General features: G+C 45.6%; 1 protein-coding gene across 3 annotated transcripts; it reads right to left on the reverse strand.

Annotated features, from left to right (window-relative positions):
- Positions 1 to 1,883: 1,883 nt before the first annotated feature.
- mpc1 (mitochondrial pyruvate carrier 1) lies at positions 1,884 to 20,685 on the reverse strand. Of its 3 annotated transcripts, none has more exons than XM_060831084.1 (4): positions 20,472 to 20,672; positions 10,764 to 10,860; positions 7,227 to 7,359; positions 1,884 to 2,386 (listed from the first exon to the last, which is right to left on the reverse strand). In XM_060831084.1, the coding sequence occupies exons 2-4, from the start codon at positions 10,804 to 10,806 to the stop codon at positions 2,356 to 2,358; spliced, it is 207 nt and encodes a 68-aa protein (XP_060687067.1). In that variant the 5' UTR covers positions 10,807 to 10,860; positions 20,472 to 20,672; the 3' UTR covers positions 1,884 to 2,355. The 3 variants fall into 3 exon arrangements, with proteins under 3 accessions (XP_060687067.1, XP_060687070.1, XP_060687069.1); XM_060831087.1 differs by lacking the exon at positions 1,884 to 2,386 and adding an exon at positions 11,861 to 11,864 and having other exon boundaries at positions 7,223 to 7,359; positions 20,472 to 20,542; XM_060831086.1 differs by lacking the exon at positions 1,884 to 2,386 and having other exon boundaries at positions 7,223 to 7,359; positions 20,472 to 20,685.
- Positions 20,686 to 21,290: the final 605 nt, after the last annotated feature.

A 21,290-nucleotide genomic window follows, 5' to 3' on the forward strand; every position in this document is an offset into this window, starting at 1 on the left:
GCTTCAGAGGAGGAGCTGATGGAATTACTGACAGCACCAAGTGCCAAAATTCTGGTACTGAGAGATCTTGCTCCCTCTGCCACAGAACCTTAAAATACACAAACAGAATGTCTGCTGGAACAACGCACCTCTTCTGATTACAACAAACCATTGTACTGCTACAGATCATTGTAAAGATCGCTTCACTGTGCAGTGTGGACTGATAGAGCATTGTGGTGAAACGCATTGTAATTCATAGGATAGCTAATTGCTGACTAAACGACTGTGCCCCATAACAGATTGAAACCCAGCTGAGATTCATTCACTCCTGACCTTCCTCGGCATTGTTAAGCTACGTAAGAAATAAGAAACGTAAGGAGACTTACCCAAAACAGAGAGAAATCACTTACACCAGAGCTCACAGATAATGAAAACATCCACCCAGTTTATAATGTCGTTGTACAGAGGAAAATGTATGATCTCTAAAGAGTGATGGGGAAGAAGCAGAGGAGTAGGAATCATCAAATGGTTAGCACTGCTGCCTCACAGCGCCAGGGACCCAGGTTCGATTCCCACCTCGGGTGACTGACTGTGTGGAGTTTGCACATTCTCCCCGTGTCTGTGTGGATTTCCTCTGGGTGCTCCGGTTTCCTCCCACAGTCCAAAGACGTGCAGGTCAGGTGAATTGGCCATGGTATTACGTGCATTAGTCAGCGGAAAATAGAGTAGGGGAATGGGAGTGGGTGGGTTCCTGTTCGGAGGGTCGGTGTGGACTTGTTGGGCCAAAGGGCCTGTTTCCATACTGTAGGGAATCTAATCTTATCAAAAAAAAAACCTTCAAAAGGTGAACACAATAAGATGGTTAGCACCATGGAGACCATTCAGTCCTCTTCACAGCTTCACCTCATTCCTAAAGGGCTTTTGCCCGAAACATCGATTTCTCCTGCTACTCAGATGCTGCCTGACCTGCTGTGCTTTTCCAGCACCGCTCTAATCTCCAGCACCTGCAGTCCTCATGTCTGCCTAGCTTCTCTCAAATACTGAGTGCAGCAAAGTTAATAACAATATAGTTTCAGCCTCACACCATCAGCCGTGTTAAAGCCCATTTATAATGAGGCAGCAGCAATGATGTTTAAACTTTAAACTTGCAGAACAGAACACCATCCTCTGGAAGACCCTGTCATTTGTAATTTCACATTTAATTGTTTCAAAACTGCCACTCAGTGGTGGTGGTGGTGGTGGGGGGGTGCGGTGGGGTGTTGAGAAGCATCCATCGAGACACTGAAACCCCTTCAGCATCTGGAAATGAATGACCCACATACCATGTAATTGGAGGAAGCATGGGGCCCCTCAGGTCCTGGGACTGGATGGCAAAATGTTAAAGTTTTGAGATGAGAGAAAAATTTTAAAAAGTCCGAGGAGCTTTGTTGTTTATTTGTACACAGAGTGTGGTTGGCATTTGGAATGAACTTCCAGAAGGAGTGGCAGATGCAGGTACATTTACAAATGTTAAAAAAAGATGTTAAGATGAGTACATGAATAAGAAATGCCAAGGGCAGGCAGATTGGACTAGTTTAGTTTGGGATTAAGATGGTTATGTACGGGTTGGTCTGAAGATGATGAAGGAGCAGCGCTCTGAAAGCTCTAATTTTAGTCAAACCTGTTGGATTACAACCTGGTGGCGTGTGGTTTCTGGTTTTGACCGAACAGTACAGCATTTTGACCCTCCCCCACCATATTGTTCTAACAGCCCATTTTCCCATGGGGCACAGTTTAACAGTATAGGCTCCTGTTTACACACAGTCATATCACTGGACGGTGCTGGAAGCACGCGTTATTAAAAGTAATGCAGCCACATTATTGGTTTTGTATCTTGTTGCTTTTACAGAAACACACGAGGTTAGTTTATTGCTTATGAATTGGATGCCTTTTAATTGACAGATTGCCATGAGACATTACTTAAATGCAGCTCAAAACTGCAAAAACCATTGATCTACCAACAAAATACTGATTGCAACACAAGGAAATATCCATGATCATATATTATTTCTTTCTAACTTTACTACACACTGATAAATAGTACCAGTCAGTGTTCATTTCGAATGAGGAGTAGGAGCTGTGGAATATATATATAATGCATATTAAAAAGGCATGTATAATAATAACTTCTCATTTTAATTTAAGGCAATTTTAGGAGATAATAAAACAAATTTGTTACAATTAATTATATCACAAAATACAGATGGGATTAAATATGTTTGAAAGATTAGTCATCCAGGGTCCAAAGCCTTTTCTGTGGAATCTTGTGCGTAAAAAAACCATCGTTGGTGACATATGGAAGTAATGAAGGAGTGCATCAGGAGGGGTCGACTGAGATCACTCAGAACGGTGCATCCGCTTCTGAGCACTGCAGCAACAGAAACATGACCACTGATTAATACCAGACAGCTGTCAAGCAGATTTGTACAAGTTCAATTATCAACAGATTACTAGGAATTAGTTTGCTTCACACACACACACACACACACACACACACACACACACACACACACACAATCCATCTCTCTGCAGACTGAACGCTTCAACTTCACATATTCATCAAGGTAGAGGACATCAGCAATACTTTGTCCTTTCAATTCGGTCACCCAGTCATGACCAGTACCAAGTGCAAATAGGTAAATGGGATCTGACTGAGCATCTACACTGCAGCTGGAATCACAAAGACATCACGTCTAACTGGCAACCTTTATCATTTGTGTGACTTCATTCACAAGCACAATTTCATCATTTAAGAAACACTCGGACAGGTACATGGATGGGATAGGTATGGAGGGATATGGACCAAATGTAGGCAATGGGTCAAGATTAATTGTCAAACCTGGGCAGCATGGACAATTGGGCAGAAAGGCCTGTTTCCATGCTGTAAATCCCTATAACTCTAGAATTCCAAATAGCACAGAGTCAAACACAAACGTCCTCCCAGGCAGCAGCAGGAGAATCAGTGTTTCAAGCATACGCTCTTCATCAGGAATGAGGCTTGTGGGCCCAGGGAGCTGAAAGATTAATGGGAGGGGGTGGGGGCTGGGAGTAAGGTAGATGAAGGTGGGGGAGAAGGTGATAGGTCAGAGAGGAGGATGGAGCAGATAGGTGGGAAGGAAGATGGACAGGTGGGACAGGTCAGAGGGCAGTGCCGAGTTGGAAGATTTGATCTGGTTAAAAATCACTATTTGGAAGCACTAGCTTTCGGAGCGCTGCTCCTTCATCAGCTGGTTATGGAGCAGGACCAGAAGAAAGAGAATTTATAGCAAAGTGTTAGTGTCACTGAGCTAAAAAGTTTATTTAATATATCATTACATTTGAGAGAAGATTTGTAGCTCGGGTGCTCGTTGTTGTGGTTCTGTTCGCCGAGCTGGGTATTTGTGTTGCAGGTGTTTCGTCCCCTGTCTAGGTGACATCCTCAGTGCTTGGGAGCCTCCTCTGAAGCGCTTCTGTGATGTTTCCTCCAGCATTTATAGTGGTTTGTCTCTGCCGCTTCCGGTTGTCAGTTCCAGCTGTCCGCTGCAGTGGCCGGTATATTGGGTCCAGGTCGATGTGTTTATTGATAGAGGCATGGCACTCATCCACAGATTCTCGGAATTCCCTGGCTGTTCTCTGTTTGGCTTGTCCTATAATAGTAGTGTTGTCCCAGTCAAACTCATGTTGCTTGTCATCTGCGTGTGTGACTACTAAGGATAGCTGGTCGTGTTGTTTCGTGGCTAGTTGGTGTTCATGGATGCGGATTGTTAGCTGTCTTCCTGTTTGTCTGCACAAAACACTACATAGGACAAAACAGGAAGACAGCTAACTATCCGTATCCATGAACACCAACTAGCCACGAAACGACATGACCAGCTATCCTCAGATGACAAGCAACATGAGTTTGACTGGGACAATACTACTATTATAGGACAAGCCAAACAGAGAACAGCCAGGAAATTCCTAGAGGCATGGCACTCATCCACAGATTCAAATCAATAAGCACATCGACCTGGACCCAATATACCGACCACTGCAACGGACAGCTGGAACTGACAACCGGAAGCGGCAGAGACAAACCACTATAAATGCCGGAGGAAACATCACAGAAACGCTTCACAGGAGGCTCCCAATCACTGAGGATGTCACCCAGACAGGGGACGAAACATCTGCAACACAAAATCCCAACTCGGTGAACAGAACCACAACAATATATCATTACAACTCAGTGACACTAACCCTTTTGCTATAAATTCTGTCTCTCCTGGACCTGATTCACAACCACCTGATGAAGAAGCAGCACTCCGAAAGCTAGTGCTTTTGGACTATAACCTGGTGTTGTGTGATTTTTAACTTTGTCCACCCCAGTCCAGCATTGGCACCTCCACATTATGAATGGATCTGGGATAAGGTGGTGGAGGTGCTGAAATCCACATTGATCCCATGTGGTTGGAGGGTCCCACGGCAGAAGAGGAGTTCTTCCTCCAGGCGTCGGGTGGTGGGGGTTTAGCGATGGAGGAGGCCCAGGACCTGCATGACGCACATCCTTTTCCAGCACACATATTTGACTGATCTCCAGCAACTGCAGCACTCACTTTCTCACAGATCTCCTTCCAGCCTAGTGTGTCCAATCGCTGAAGAATTTCTCCATTACTAGGCTAACCACGTGACCTCACTGAGGTTACCCCTTGTGTTCCATTGGTGACAAAGCTGAAGGCACCCAGCAATGAGTGCAAACAGCAGACATGCTCAAATAGTGGGATGATTCACCAGCTCCCAGAACCCCAAGACCCAAGTGTGCAGTAGAATACTCCCTTGACCCCCTCAGGGCAGACCCACCAGTCAAAAGGTTAGGACACAGACTGAAATTTGTTTGTTTTGTTGTCCAAAAGGATTGAGAACCAAACTAAAGTTTGCCCATGTTAAAAATTTCTTCATTACACAAGCTACAGAAGGTAAAGCTCTGAAGATAACAAACAGGCCAGATGAATTGCAAGACAACGCTGTGTAAAGAATTAAACTCTGCTTTCTGAATTGAGCAATAGTGGGACACACAGATTCTCCCACATTACTGGACACAGGAGATTAACAAACTAACAGTTTTGGAAGAATCTAAAACCAAACATGCTCAACCAATACAAGGTCAGTTTGATACGCAAAATACAAGGAAGATGTGCAAACACTGATGGCAGAATATGCAACAACCAGAAATTTAGTGTCAAGAGATGAAGACTGGGAATAAACTCAAAACCTATTACCCTGGAAAAAGGCAGGGTGAATGATATGGACAAGAATATTTCTGCACACTGAATAGTTGGAAGAGGTCAAATTAGGTTTAAGAGTGGTCATGAGGAAACCCTTCAGACAGAAAGCTAACACCACTTCAAATGCAACATCCAAGTAAAGCTTGGATGTACTTACTGAGCATCTAACTAATATACATTTCAAATGACTCCCTTACATATTATTGGAGATTTTAACATAAGACCATAAGACATAGGAGTGGAAGTAAGGCCATTCGGCCCATCGAGTCCACTCCGCCATTCAATCATGGCTGATGGGTATTTCAACTCCACTTACCCGCATTCTCCCCATAGCCCTTAATTCCTTGTGACATCAAGAATTTATCAATCTCTGCCCTGAAGACATTTAGCGTCCCGGCCTCCATTGCACTCCACGGCAATGAATTCCACAGGCCCACCATTCTCTGGCTGAAGAAATGTCTCCGCATTTCTATACTGAATTTACCCCCTCTAATTCTAAGGCTGTGTCCACGGGTCCTAGTCTCCTCGTCTAACGGAAACAATTTCCTAGCGTCCACCCTTTCCAAGCCATGTATTATCTTGTAACTGTAACCCCAGTGCCCTGGATTGCTTTATTGTAGATGAACAATGTATGAAGGAAACGTAGAAATTTAACCATTTTAATAACTAAAGTAGGAATCTAAAACACAGGGACCTAGTCTCAGGATAAGACACGAGTGAAGTAATTTCTCCAAAAGGGTAGAGAATTCGAAAGATTCACAATTTGAGGGGGCTGTAAATGTGCCATTATTCATACTTAAGGATGGTATAGCATGTTTTTTGGTCTCTCTGAATTTATAGGAAGTGGGTGGGAAATGTAGTTGAAACTCAAGATCAGCCATGGTCATAGAGAAGGGTTAAGAGACCATGTGTTCTACCCGTGCTCGATTCTTCTGCAAAACTTACTGACTTCACCAAATTATTTTGCTCGCGTAGGAGAAGGCAGCTGCTAAAGAAACCATGCAGAAAGTGAGTTGAAAGATAAGGGTCGTAAACAGGTTTGATCTCACATGCGCTCACTGATTCTAGGTTTTACAATCACTACTCCAGCCCAGCATGAAACAGCCAGTGTTTTACAAAATAACACGGGTGGCACGCCATGGGCGACTGACTGTGTGGAGTTTGCACATTCTCCCCATGTCTGCGTGGGTTTCCTCCGGGTGCTCTGGTTTCCTCCCACCGTCCAAGGATGTGCAGATTAGGTGAATTGGCCATGGGAAATTGCCCATATTGTTTAGGGAACTGTAGGTTAGAAGCATTAGTCAGGGATAAATGTAGAGTAATAGGGAAATGGATCTGGGTGGGATACTGTATGGAGGATCAGATTAGATTAGATTACTTAGTGTGGAAACAGGCCCTTCGGCCCAACAAGTCCACACCCACCCGCTGAAGCGCAACCCACCCATTCCCCTACATTTACCCCTTTACCCAACACTACGGGCAATTTAGCATGGCCAATTCACCTAACCTGCACATCTTTGGACTGTGGGAGGAAACCGGAGCACCTGGAGGAAACCCACACAGACACGGGGAGAATGTGCAAACTCCACAGACAGTTGCCTGAGTCGGGAGTATAGACTTGTTGGGCCGAAGGGCCTGTTTCCACACTGCAGGGATTCTATGTTCTGGAAATACTCTGGAGATAAGAGGACATCAGCTGTGTCAATGGCTCCTCAATTCTGCCTTGATTCCTGCAGCCTTTTCTGTTCTAAAATCATGAATGCTTCTCATGATGCACTATCCACTGTAAGCTGATGCAAGCTTCACCATCTTCTTTCTCAAATTCACACACGTGCAGTCTGAATCTACAAGCGAGCCAACAGCAAGCTGACTCTTTTACAACAACAGCATAACTCCCAAAGGCAACCCAAGCTGGCCAGAGTGTTTAGCGTCCAACCCAAAATTGTTTGCATAAACAGTGGGACTTACTTGTGCTTGATCAGCCGACATCCCTGAATGATCTGTGCACTTTCATTCGTGAAGTGACAGGCAAATAAGAGCCAATTCCTGGGCTGGACCTTGTATGCAAAGCGCATGAACAGCAGAGAGTAGCAACACAATGCTGCAGGAGAGAATACAGGCAGGTCATTTCGTATGAAGGTTGGTCAAGGCGCCACAATGATCAAGGTTAGACCAAACCGCAACAAGCAAATGCAATACCCTCATTTGTTTACATCGCCCAGAACAAAGTTTAAGATAGACGGCCAGATGATTTTGAAGTTATTTAAAGCCAGTGTAACTTGTAAAAGTAGTAGACAGATGATTAAAATATCAGCTCATCGTGAAATGCAAAAGGTGCATCAACCCTGCTCAAACATTGTTCAATAACATCCTGAGTACAAGAAAACATGTGGACCAGAGAATTATCAACAGCTACACACTCAGTGTATGGAGTATAGGAGTTGGGAGGACATGTCGTGGTTGTACAGGACATTGGCGAGGCCACTTTTAGAACATTGCATTCAATCTGGTCTCCTTGCTATGAAAAAGAGGTTGTTAACTTGAAAGGGTTCAGAAAGGATTTATAGAGTCAGAGCATGGAAACAGACCCTTCTGTCCAACTATCAGATATCCCAACGTAATCTAGTCCCATTTGCCTTGGGATTGGAGTGTTTGAGCTATAGCGAGAGGCTGAGTAGGCTAGGGTTGCTTTCCTTGGAGTGTTGGAAGCTGAGGGGTGACCTTACAGAGGCTTATAAAATCAAAAGGGGCATGGATAGGGTGAATAGACAAGGACTTCTTCCCAGGGTATGGAAGTCCAAAACTGGACGGCACATATTTAAGGTGAGGGAGGAAAGATTTAGAAGGGATTGGAGGGGTAACTTCATCACACAGAGGGTGGTGCGTGTATGGAACGAGCTGCCAAAAGAGCTGGTGGCAGTTGGTACAAAGACAACATTTAAAAGGCATCTGGATGAGGACATGAATAGGAAGGGCCTAGAGGGGTGTGAGCCAAATGGGACTAGATTAATCTAGGATATCTTGCTAGCACAGACGTGTTGGACCGAAGGGTCTGCTTCTGTGTACAGCTCTATGACTCTATCCAGGATTCAACTTCAAAAGTTAAGAAGTGTGGAATAGAGAAATACAAGTAATTTGGAAGGAAACTTCCATCGGTGTACAAAGAAACTGTACACAGAAAGCTTCAGACATTTTCATATAAACCCATGGGAGGCATTCACATACAAGTGGGATCTTAGCCTTACTTCCAGAAAACTGCCAGAGATTACTGAATTTAAAAAAAATGTGGAAACTGCAGGAAACAAAAATCTTAGAGTGCGGTAACACTCCTAAGAGGTACAGAAAAATTCCAAAATAATAAAAATTAACGCAGGAAGATTTGGTTACCTCACTGACTGATTTTATTCCAGAAAGGTTTATGTTCAAAACTAATAACAATGCTTCAACAAATATCCTCATCAATAGTTACCAATTTTTTTTTTAAGATTACTTACAGTGTGGAAACAGGCCCTTCGGCCCAACAAGTCCACACCGACCCGCCGAAGCACAACCCACCCATACCCCTACATTTACCCCTTACCTAACACTACGGGCAATTTAGCATGGCCAATTCACCTGACCCACACATCTTTGGACTGTGGGAGAAAACTAGAGCACCCGGAGGAAACCTACGCAGACACGGGGAGAATGTGCAAACTCCACACAGTCAGTCGCCTGAGTCGGGAATTGAACCCGGGTCTCAAGCGCTGTGAGGCAGCAGTGCTAACTGCTGTGCGGCAGCGGTGCTAACTGCTGTGCCACTGTGCCGCCCACAAATATGAATTGCTGCTAATTGGATAAATGAAATAATCGGTTAAAAAATGGCTTTTTTGCAAATTTGATGAAGCCCTGAAGAAGGGCTTATGCCCGAAACGTCGATTCTCCTGCTCCTTTGATGCTGCCTGACCTGCTGTGCTTTTCCAGCAACACATTCCCCACTTCTCTCTGGATGGTAATATTTCTCAGCTCACTTCTAACCCTTCCACCAACCAGTATCTGCAGCTTGATCCAAGGCCACAAACAAAAGTAACCCAAATACCACATGTGCAACCTGGCTACTGATAGATAGGGAATAAACAAACTTGTCAAATATTATACTCATCTTTGTCATGACTGAGCTGAGTGTATCGGGCAAGATTAAAAGTATCTAAAGATCAGTAAACCTCTTGGGCATGCAGCCTGTAAGATTCCAACTCATCGATGATGAATCAAATAAATCACTCATTTTAAAAGGGGTGTAGAGAACTGAAGTGCATCTAAAGCACCAATGTGGTTTAATATGGGTAACGTGGATGGAGAAAACACATGAGGGACAATCCTTGCAGTGAGTTATTACATTATTCCCAGTGTCACGAAAGAACAGTGTGCACAAGAACAATTTATTTTCAACTGATTTGAAAGAAAACACATCCACAAGATACTGAAGAGAAGTATTTAATGGCAACCATTTACTTACCCTGAGTGAGTGTTTGACAGGCTGTTGTGACACAGTGGTAGAGTACCTACTTTTTGACCAGAAGGTCTGAATGAGTCCCACTAGCGGCACAGTGACACAGTGGTTAGCACTGCTGCCTCACAGCGCCTGAGACCCGGGTTCAATTCCCGCCTCAGGCGACTGACTGTGTGGAGTTTGCACGTTCTCCCCGTGTCTGCGTGGGTTTCCTCCGGGTGCTCCAGTTTCCTCAGATGTGCGGGTCAGGTGAATTGGCCATGCTAAATTGCCCATAGTGTTAGGTAAGGGGTAAATGTTGGGGTATGGGTGGGTTGTGCTTCGGCAGGTCGGTGTGGACTTGTTGGGCCGAAGGGCCTGTTTCCACACTAAGTAATCTAATCTAATCTAGCCTGGGATGGACAATAACATGTCCCATTATTTTGAATAAAAATATTTTAAAATGATACTGACACAGCTAGGAACCTGCATGTGTACAGAAACACTTGGTTACCATGGGAACACTGGCAGGTCAATAGATTTACATGCTTTGTCCAAGACTTCTCTAGGAAGCTAAGTCACCATGGAGTGGGAGCAAAGCAGTGCCACTTCCTCAGGGAAAAAAATCAGCCAAAAATTAAACGGATCAATTTTCCCACTCCATCGGGTCATCATTGAGTGTGGCTCTGGCCTCACATCTTAGCTCCCTGCGGGGAAACCCTAAGAGATCATAAAGTGGTTAGTAGACCATTTGTAGGTTTAGAAATTGCTACATTTCTGAATATCCTATTTTAGTTGATGCGTACAAGTTTAAAAGACCAAGTCTTGGATCGTCCCCTTGGCACCAACGACCCATCATTAATTAATGAAGATACAAGTATGTTCTGCCCTTTGTCCTTCCTAAATGGGCACTACTGCAGATTGTGAATTCATCACCTTCAAATAAATAACTGGCCAAATGAGATTTACCAGAGATTGAGAGTGGCATTATTTGCTCACTGCAACAGCACACAAAGCTTTAACCTGCCTTGACTTACCAAATGTCATCCTGCCACTAATAATCTCGGGAGTTTTCTTCATATCATTGAAAGCAGCGATGGGCAGTCCCCAGTTAGCAACAGGGCCCCAAAAATGCTATGAAATGGGAACAAAATAAAAGGAGAGTCAAACTTAAATGAGAGCTTTCTTTAGTTCCACAATTATAAAAAGCTAAAGTTCATTAATAGACTTGTACTTCTTTGAAGCAAAGCAACATCTTTTACAACTCTCGATTCTCACCCTTTCACAGAAAAGCAGAAAGACAGACAGTATGCCAGCCCAACAGATTTTGCTGCGAGTGGTTTATAAAAAGCAGGTGAAAGCCCTCAGGTTTGTACACATGATGGTGGGAAGAAGGGCAGTGCAACTTGCTGTAAGGCAGGATGTAGGTGGAAGAGATTCAGGGGTAAGATTACGGAAGGTGAAACAGCAATCGGTACAGACCTGGAACAGTCAGACCTAAGGTTAACAGTGGCATGGGTGAAGGAAGAACTGATTTACTGCCCTGACGGTTCGGTCTGAATTTACCAAAATTACAGCTGGTTCATATAGGAGTAAAATCTGGAAGCACCACATCACACAAAAAGGTGGTGGTGATCTGAGCTGTTGCCTGCCAATGACGGATAATCATTGCTCCCAACACTCCAATCATTTTTGTTTGGAGATAATAAAAGATTTGGGACTAATCCATTAGGATGGGATCAAGGGGCAGACTGAACTGGTGCGACCAGAATGCAGAATCCCCTACTCTCGTTTCTCTTGAATCCATAGCTCAGTACCCAGACGTCAAGACTGCGAGGCGCCGTACCCATTCATTTAGTTGTTGAATTGCCTGTGAGTTCATTCACCTCACAAAACACAGCCTCTGTTGACCAACAAAACACTGCTGCACATGAGGATCAAGCAAACTGCAACTTCAATACACTTGCTTGTCGTCACGCTCTTTGTACTGGATGGAGGGTGCAGAGTGAAACAGATATAGTTTAGGCACCTCATTTACCAGGTGAGAATATTGCCTGGAGTTAAGTGGAATCATAATTGAGAAAAGTTACAGCAAAAGTGATTAAGCAATGCATTTAAAATTACTAAGACTTACTGTGCTGATAAATGATCAGTCCATGAGAAGTTTGCATGCAGGGAAAGAGAAAAAAAGATAATTAATTTTTTTTTGTAATGCAAAAGTGCTCAGTAATGTTGTAAACTCTACACTCCATTCCAAAATCTGGGCAGTTGGTCGAGGGTATGCACTATGCACGGGCCTGAAGCAAGTTTCTACACAACACGCTCTTAGAAGAGCCGGTCACCTCCAGAGTTCCCTACAGGTTTTGTGAGCGATCCCTTAAATTTTCTTTTAGGACGGCTTTGAAAAGGAGGAATGATTTTGCTCCTCAGCAACTTCGGGAAAAACTTATGAATGAGGCAACAGCATTAAGCTGCTGACTGACCATAGCAGCTACAGCACAGAACCCACACTCAGGGCTTTTGTCGCCTGTATTTGCTGGGGTTTGAAAGCCAGGGTGAACCAGGGAGGTTTTTATTTAAAAAGACAATATTGCGCGCTCGGAAACCTCTGCCAACATTCTTTCAAAGCGACCATCAATCAAATTAGACTACATTCCAATATAAAAAAAATTAATGAATGCAAGCACGGTGGCGCAGTGGTTAGCACTGCTGCCTCACAGCGCCTGAGACCCGGGTTCAATTCCCAACTCAGGTGACTGACTGTGCGGAGTTTGCACGTTCTCCCCGTGTCTGTGTGGGTTTCCTCCGGGTGCTCCGGTTTCCTCCCACAGTCCAAAGATGTGCGGGTCAGGTGAATTGGCCAAGCTAAATTGCCCCTAGTGTTAGGTAAGGGGTAAATATAGGGGTATGGGTGGGTTGTGCTTCGGCGGGTCGGTGTGGACTTGTTGGGCCGAAGGGCCTGTTTCCACACTGTAAGTAATCTAATCTAAAAAATGTTACTTTACTGATATTTCAGTCCAAAACACAATGTGAAACGATGATAATTTCACTCTATAAACAGCATAACACAAACGATCCCTTATTTTGTACACAAACCAGATTACTTTCAGAAAAATTAATTAACTTAAGAAGTCAACTTGATTACTAATAATATTCAATACACACTAATTGTTAACCAGGTCAGGGAAACAGGTCAACGGCACCTACGTGAGAACATAAATTAGAATTAACTTTATTGCCATAAATATGCAAACGAGTACAATGAAAAGATTATGAGTTGCCACTTACAGAGCTATCATTGATAAAACATGGAGATGGAGAGGCACAGCAGGTCAGACAGCATCTGAGAAGAAGAATTGCGTTTCATCAGGACTGATGAAGGGCCCCGACACAAAACATTGACTTTCTTGCTCCTCTGATGCTGTCTGACCTGCTGTGCCCTTCCAGCTCCACATTTTATCAACTCCACTTACAGTGCCATCTCAGTTAGTCAGGTATCTAGTTAAAGTGAAACAAGATCACCAACACATAGTGCCATCTTATCAACCCTTCAAAAACCGATCCTTCCAGTCACACCATCACGCCAACCTGTCACTTTATCCCATCCACAGTTGAATGGGGTAACAGGACTGGATGCAGTTTGTCCAGAGGGGGCTTGAGGAGTCAACTTGGGTAATATTTATTGAAAGGCCAAGAGCAGGCAACGTTGGATGGTAAGTGACATTGACAAAGATGTACCGAAAACAACAAACGCTGGAGATCACTGTGGGTCAGGCAGCATCCATGAAGTGTGGAGGGGACAGCATTTGTGCTATAGTTTGGGAGGGGTGGGGGTAGTGGGTGTAGGGTGCTGATGGAGAAAAAAATATTGATAGTTCAGATTAAGTGATGGGAATGTGAGAATTGCAGAACAAGTGTGTGTCTCCTGTCAGACCGTAAGTGGGATTGGGGGGGGGGTGTGTGCGCGTGTGTGTGTGTGAAGGGAAGGACAGGATAACAAGCTGGAAGAAATAGACGTTGGTTCACAATTTTTGACTGATTGAGTCAGAGGTGTACAGCACAAAAACAGGCCTTTGGGTCCAACTCGTCTACACTGACCACATATCCTAACTTCTAGTCCCATTTGCCAGCACTTGGCCCATATCCCTCTAAACCCTTCCTATTCATATACCCATCTAGATGCCTTTTAAATATTATAATTGTACCAGACCCCACCACTTCCTCTGGCTGGAAGGTGCCCAGAGGGAAGATCTGTTGTATCTCTGTTTTGCATTAAGACACAAGGATGTGTCCCTGCCATTACACAACTACAGTTACCACCCAAGCTGGTGCAGGAAGTCACACACTAGCATGCACAGAAGATTGCTAACTATTTCCTGTTAGCCGCGCAAAGGTAAATGGTCAATTTCAGGTTTGCAGGATGAAATGAGCAGAATGCCACAGGAATCAATGGCTCTCCCCCAATATTTATAATCTACATCAATGACTTGGATGAGAGGACCAAACACATGGGACTCAGTTTAGTGATGACACAAAGATGGGTTAGAAAATAAATTGTGAAAGTGCGTCTGCAAAGGAACAAACCAGGTTGAGAACATGTAAACCATTGAGAAATGGCATATAACATGAAAAAGCAGTAACTTGTCTACCTTAGCAACAATAGTGTAAAAGCAGCATACTGTTGTGGAATTGTACATTTAAGTATAGAGGGAATGCTGAACTTGGAGCTCAGGAGCGAGCTGGATGTCGGAATGAATCCCAACAAAATTAGTGTGCAGGGGCAGCAAATGATTTGGCAAACGGATAGTTAATTTCAGTGCAAATATAAAAGTTGTACATGGCATACTGTGTGTAGTTGGAGTCCCTGTACTTAAAGTTAATAACTAAATTAGCAATTTCAGGCTCATCTGACTGATTTCTGGGATGAGAGCTTATCCCACGAGCAAGGGGTAGACTTGTACCCACTGGAGTTTGGAAGAATAGAGGTGCTCATAGTGAACCCTGAGAGTCTGGGGCTAATAGGTAGGGTGGATGCCAAGAGAAGCATTCCCCTTGTCGATCAGACTAGAATTAGGGGCAGATTAAAAATAAAATCTTCCTTTCAAGTTGGAAATGAGGCAGATCATTCCCAGAGGGGTGGGTGCATTTGGAACTCTCTTCACCTGAAAGATTGGAGATAGGGCATGGAATTTTGTTTAAGGCAGCGATTGTTAGATTTGTCACTACCCAGAGAGTCAAAGGGTGACTGGGCAGGCAGAAAAGTGGGCTTCAGGCTGCAATCCAATCAATCATAATTTTATCAAATGGTAGAACAGAATGGCCCATTCCTGCTTCTAACTTGCATGTTTTAAATTCCTTCAAATGCTGTTTGTATAAAGTGCAAACAAGCTAAAGAACAATGTTTATACACAGAAGCCAACCTGAAAGAACGGGTTCTAGCATTGCTAGCTATCTGACAGACTGCCCGAAGTGCTACGTAAAAGGGGAAGCAGGAGAAGCCAAACATTACTGTCACAACAAACAAGATGGATCACATTCTCCACGTGCAACCCACCCACCACAGATAATTCAAACTCGGAGCACAATCACAACCTTCAGCCTGCCACCTGACCATGCTCTTTCCATTACGCTGCTATAGCCAGATTAGAATGGAAATCACTGAGACAAACTTGCCACCGTGATAACAGAAACATCCCTTTGCCACCAGAGGGTACTGGGATAAATGATGGAAACGTGAACTTTTAATAAGGAGGATGATCCTAGAGAAGGGATTGAATGAAATCCCACTCCAATCATGCATCACCATGCTGCACTAGCTTTGACTTAATACTTTTGATCAGTATTCATTTCGCTAGCCAAAATATCGCAGCACCACTTTTCAACATACACTAACTGGCAAGTAAGATGACGGACTGACCAAATGGATAAATGATTTAAGTTTTCCTCAAAAACACTGGCCGCTCAACGTTTTAAATTGGACATCGGGTCAGAGAGTGCATAAGGCATGAAGTACAAGGAGGAATATTTTACAACTTGACGCTAAGCCAAGCTACTGCAGAGTTAAATTCTCTGGCACTGGTTCAGGTGTCATATGACAAGCCAGCTTTGTATGGATTTTTCTTCCATGCGCTGGTATCAGTCATGGGTATTTATATTTATCAAGATAGAGTGCACACAACTCTCTTTGGCACATTGCCAAACAAGGTGTCACAACTGCAGCTGTCACTCTGTAGGTAAGTGTGAAGTGATTCACTTTGGTAAGAGTAACAAGAAGATGGAGTACTGGGCTAATGGTCGGATACTTGGTAGTGTGGATGAGCAGAGGGATCTTGGTGTCCATGTACACAGATCTCTCAAAGTTGCCACCCAGGTAAATAGTGCTGTGAAGAAGGCATATGGCGTACTGGCTTTTATTGGTAGAGGAATTGAGTTCCGGAGTCCTGAGGTCATGTTACAGTTGTATAAGACTCTAGTGCGGCCGCATCTGGAGTATTGTGTGCAGTTTTGGTCGCCATATAGGAAGGATGTGGAGGCACTGGAACGGGTGCAGAGGAGGTTTACCAGGATGTTGCCTGGTATGGTAGGAAGATCATATGAGGAAAGGCTGAGGCACTTGGGGCTGTTTTCTTTGGAGAAAAGAAGGTTTAGGGGGGACTTGATAGAGGTGTACAAGATGATTAGGGGTTTAGATAGGGTTGACCATGAGAACCTTTTTCCACGTATGGAGTCAGCTATTACGAGGGGGCATAGCTTTAAATTAAGAGGAGGTAGGTATAGGACAGATGTTGGGGGTAGATTCTTTACTCAGCGAGTCGTGAGTTCATGGAATGCCCTGCCAGTAACAGTGGTGGACTCCCCCTCTTTGTGGGCATTTAAACGAGCATTGGATAGGCATATGGAGGATAGTGGGCTAGTGTAGGTTAGGTGGGCTTGGATCGGTGCAAAATCGAGGGCCGAAGGGCCTGTACTGCGCTGTATTTTGCTATGTTCTATGTAACTGCTTTCCAGCACTCTTTTTTAGGTGCAAGTGTACTTGAGACAGGTGAATGTAAGCTTCTACCCACACTACTGGCAATAAAGAACTCCGCTCACCAACTCTTAAAACAGAGCGAAATTACTTATTAACAACCTAGCACTGGACCGGGCTGCTCCGGGGCCCCTTGGGAGAGGAATCCTGCGCGAATACGGGTTTTATTATATTTGATGTTTATACATTCCGAGCATGTAAGAGACTTAGGTATACACTCTGGTGAGTTATAGGTTAGATTAGTAGAAAGTTGAGTTTTTTTTTCTTTCTTTTTTCGTTTCTTTTTTTTCTCTTTTTGTTTTCTTTCTTTCTCTTTTCTTTGTTAAATTATGACTATTGTATATATGATTTAATTGTACATCAATGTTTGTATTTGAGAGTTTTGTTTATTTTTGTAAATTTGCAAAAATGTTAAATTTCAATAAAAATATCTACAAAAAAAAAACAACCTAGCACTGAACTGAGTTCTCCATAAAGATCAATTCTTAAGTCATTCCTCTCACGCTACACACATTCATGTACGCAAATCACGAAAGTTCATTTCACAGGAAATTACACAATTACAGAATTAACCATGTTTGAATTTATAGGCAAAATAACAACCTCCAATGTTTCCCACTGCAGTCCAACAGTCTACCCCACGATGATCAAACCATGTGAAGTCTCTTATAAACTAGCTCAAACCATCAAAAGCCCATCAAATGTTGGTGGAATAGACAATGGGAACTGCAGACTACATTTACTGTAAAGTCAGCCAATTTAAGTTATCCTGGACACATGTTAAATTGCTGCTCTGATGTGCTGCTCACATGATTTAGTCCAAAACCGTTTAAGTGGAAAACAACTACAGTAAACTTTGCTTTTAACAACGTATAATGAACAGGCAACAATTAAATACCTGAAATACAGGTGGTTTACTGTATGATCATGACGAAGGATCTCTACCAACAGGTTTTAGCAAAGTGATTTATGCTGCAAAGAGAAGATTTGGCAGCTCCAAGAATTAAAAAAAGTGCTTATTTTTGACATTGAAAAGCTATGGAAGTTATAAAAGGTTAACCAAGGTGATGCTTTAACAAGAAAAGGTGCAGCAAGAGTGACCAATGGACAAGTCCTCAGCAGCACACATCGGTCACTAACCATTCGGTGTCATCTTTGGATTACTGCAGTCAACACAGCATTGTATGGAAAACAATCAGTAATAAAGCCACCTTCTCAAGGCCAATTGTTGAATCAACGACTTGTTCGCAACATCCATATCCACCAGAAACACCAACAAAAGTGCCTTTGAGAATTCCAGTATCGCTTTAAAAAAAAGCCCCAACTATTTTAATGCTATTTCAGTTCTTCAAAAAAAATTGAATCAACCTAATATATTATCCAGTTGCCTCAAAAACTAGACAGCAGCTCTAAAATTAGATCAAAGTCATCACACTAAACGACGTAGATGTCTGAATCATGTGTTCAAAAGTAAAAAGGGATCGGTTAAAATTATACTCTTGATCACATACAATTATATTCAGAGAACAGGACAAAAGGCTGCTATTGTGAATCAACAGGATTATACACAAAACAAGAACCAAAGTGAGGTGAGTGACAAAGAGTTGGAATGGATCAGATCAGAGTGGAGAATTACCAGGCAGAATTATTTTCCAGAAATATTTCCCATGTTATCATCATTAACCCTATAACCAAGTGAATGTGAATTGCTGCAAGTAACTTGGCAACTGGGATAACCTCATGACATATTTGGATCAGGGCAGGAATGAGGAATATGTAGTAGGGAGAAAGTCAAACTAACAGCAAAGAACCTGTGAACGTTGAGTTTACTGCCAATTATTCATAGCAACAACTCAGCCCGAGTTGTTTACACTACATCCCAGGAAATTGAGCCACTGTCCAAAAGTCTTGAATTCAGACAAGCTGCAGGAAAATGACATTAAACAAAATGTAGTGCACAGGTCAGTCAACTGCCCGATAGACCTGCGCTGGTCTTTCAGCTCCCCAAGAACCTCCTCCAAATTCCATTAACACACATCTATTTTTCTTAAAATTCTAATGTGCTTTCCTGTGAAATGAATCAACCGGTAACATGCTCCAAACTATTCCCCTATAGCGCAATGAACTTTCACACAACATCAAGGGAACATCGGGATGAGCACTTACAATGCCTGGGTGTAGTAGGCTATGGACCAAGTGCAAGTAAATGGGATGAGTGCAGTTTGATGCTCGTTGGGTTGGTGTCGACATGGTGGGCCGAATGGCCTGTTTCTATGCCGCACACCTCGGTGAATTAACTATTAACACGTTCCAACCATTCCCTCTCCAGACTCCCTAAAAGGAGTTACCATTTACTCTCTTTCGTTGATGGTTTCCCCCTCCCACTCCCCCATTCACCCTTCCCCAATGGCCCTCACACCCCCACCCCACAACCTTTCCTCCGCCGTCCCATGTTCCCCTCTCACTCCATCAGCAACCCATTGGCCTCTATCCTCTCATATCCCTCATAAACCCACTCCCCTCCCTCCACCCTCACCCCAATTGCCCTCTCTCACCCCACTTTCCTTTCCCCCAATTGCCCCCTCAACGCCCTCTCACCCCATTGCCCCCCTCAACGCCCTCTCACCCCATTGCCCCCCTCACCCCATTGCCCCCTCAATGCCCTCTCACCCCATTGCCCCCCTCACCCCATTGCCCCCCTCAACGCCCTCTCACCCCATTGCCCCCTCAATGCCCCCTCACCCCATTGCCCCCCCTCACCCCATTGCCCCCCTCAACGCCCTCTCACCCCATTGCCCCCCTCAACGCCCCCTCACCCCATTGCCCCCCTCAATGCCCCCTCTCACCCCATTGCCCCCCTCAATGCCCCCTCTCACCCCATTGCCCCCCTCACCCCATTGCCCCCTCTCACCCCATTGCCCCCCTCAACGCCCCCTCACCCCATTGCCCCCCTCAACGCCCCCTCACCCCATTGCCCCCTCAACGCCCCCTCTCACCCCATTGCCCCCCTCAACGCCCCCTCTCACCCCATTGCCCCCCTCACCCCATTGCCCCCTCAACGCCCCCTCACCCCATTGCCCCCTCAACGCCCCCTCTCACCCCATTGCCCCCTCAACCCCACCCCATTGCCCCCCTCAATGCCCCCTCTCACCCCATTGCCCCCTCAACGCCCCCTCACCCCATTGCCCCCCTCAACGCCCCCTCACCCCATTGCCCCCCTCAATGCCCCCTCTCACCCCATTGCCCCCCTCAACGCCCCCTCTCACCCCATTGCCCCCCTCAATGCCCCCTCTCACCCCATTGCCCCCCTCAACGCCCCCTCACCCCATTGCCCCCCTCAATGCCCCCTCACCCCATTGCCCCCCTCAACGCCCCCTCACCCCATTGCCCCCTCAACGCCCCCTCACCCCCCCCCCCTCAATGCCCCCTCTCACCCCATTGCCCCCCTCAATGCCCCCTCTCACCCCATTGCCCCCTCAACGCCCCCTCACCCCATTGCCCCCCTCAACGCCCCCTCACCCCATTGCCCCCCCCCCCCTCACCCCATTGCCCCCTCAACGCCCCCTCACCCCATTGCCCCCTCAACGCCCCCTCACCCCATTGCCCCTACTCCCCTGACAGTAACCCACCCCCACATCCCCCTCTCCCCCACCTCTCTCCTCCCCCACTCCCCCCCACTCACTCATCATCATCCTTCCCCCCCCCTCCCCTCCCTCACCTCATCAGATAGTCTCGGAAGTCCTTGCTCCGCGCATACTCCAGGGCCTTGCGGGCCACAGTTCCAGCCATGGCTCCAGCGGGACGGACGGAAATGATTCTCAGCGGCCCTTGAAGGACGAACCCACCTACACCCCGCGCTGCACGCCGGGATAGCCGAGCCGTCCCTGGGAGGACCGTGCGGCGCGCTGCACGCCGGGATAGCCCTGGGAGGACCGTGCGGCGCGCTGCACGCCGGGATAGCCGAGCCGTCCCTGGGAGGACCGTGCGGCGCGCTGCACGCCGGGATAGCCCTGGGAGGACCGTGCGGCGCGCTGCACGCCGGGATAGCCCTGGGAGGAGCAGGAGGTCTGTTAAAGGTTTGAGCGCGATTTCTCTCCTGAAGTGATTCTCCGAGATGTGGCAGTGGCTCCCCGCAGATTGGAGCTTTCTAAAGGCTCTGTCAGGAATATAGAACTGTCCTTTAATCTCAGGCGGGTGCAACAGCAAACGGGGACGGCAAACCAACGTCACCTTTTCTCCCCCAGTCGTCAGGATCTGTCATTTCAAGATAAATCTTTGCAGATACTAACACAACCAGCTCCGCTATCAGGTTGGTGTGTCAGAAGGGCAAGGTGTCACGTGGGTAAAGGGGCAAGGTGTCACGTGGGTAAAGGGGCAAGGTGTCACGTGGGTAGGGGGTAAGGTGTCATGTGGGTAGGGGGTACGGTGCCATGTGGGTAGGGGGTAAGGTGTCATGTGGGTAGGGGGTACGGTGCCATGTGGGTAGGGGGTAAGGTGTCACGTGGGTAGGGGGTAAGGTGCCGTGTGGGTAGGGGGT

Source organism: Hemiscyllium ocellatum, chromosome 10 (assembly GCF_020745735.1).
Source record: "Hemiscyllium ocellatum isolate sHemOce1 chromosome 10, sHemOce1.pat.X.cur, whole genome shotgun sequence".
Classification (NCBI taxonomy): Eukaryota; Metazoa; Chordata; class Chondrichthyes; order Orectolobiformes; family Hemiscylliidae; genus Hemiscyllium; species Hemiscyllium ocellatum.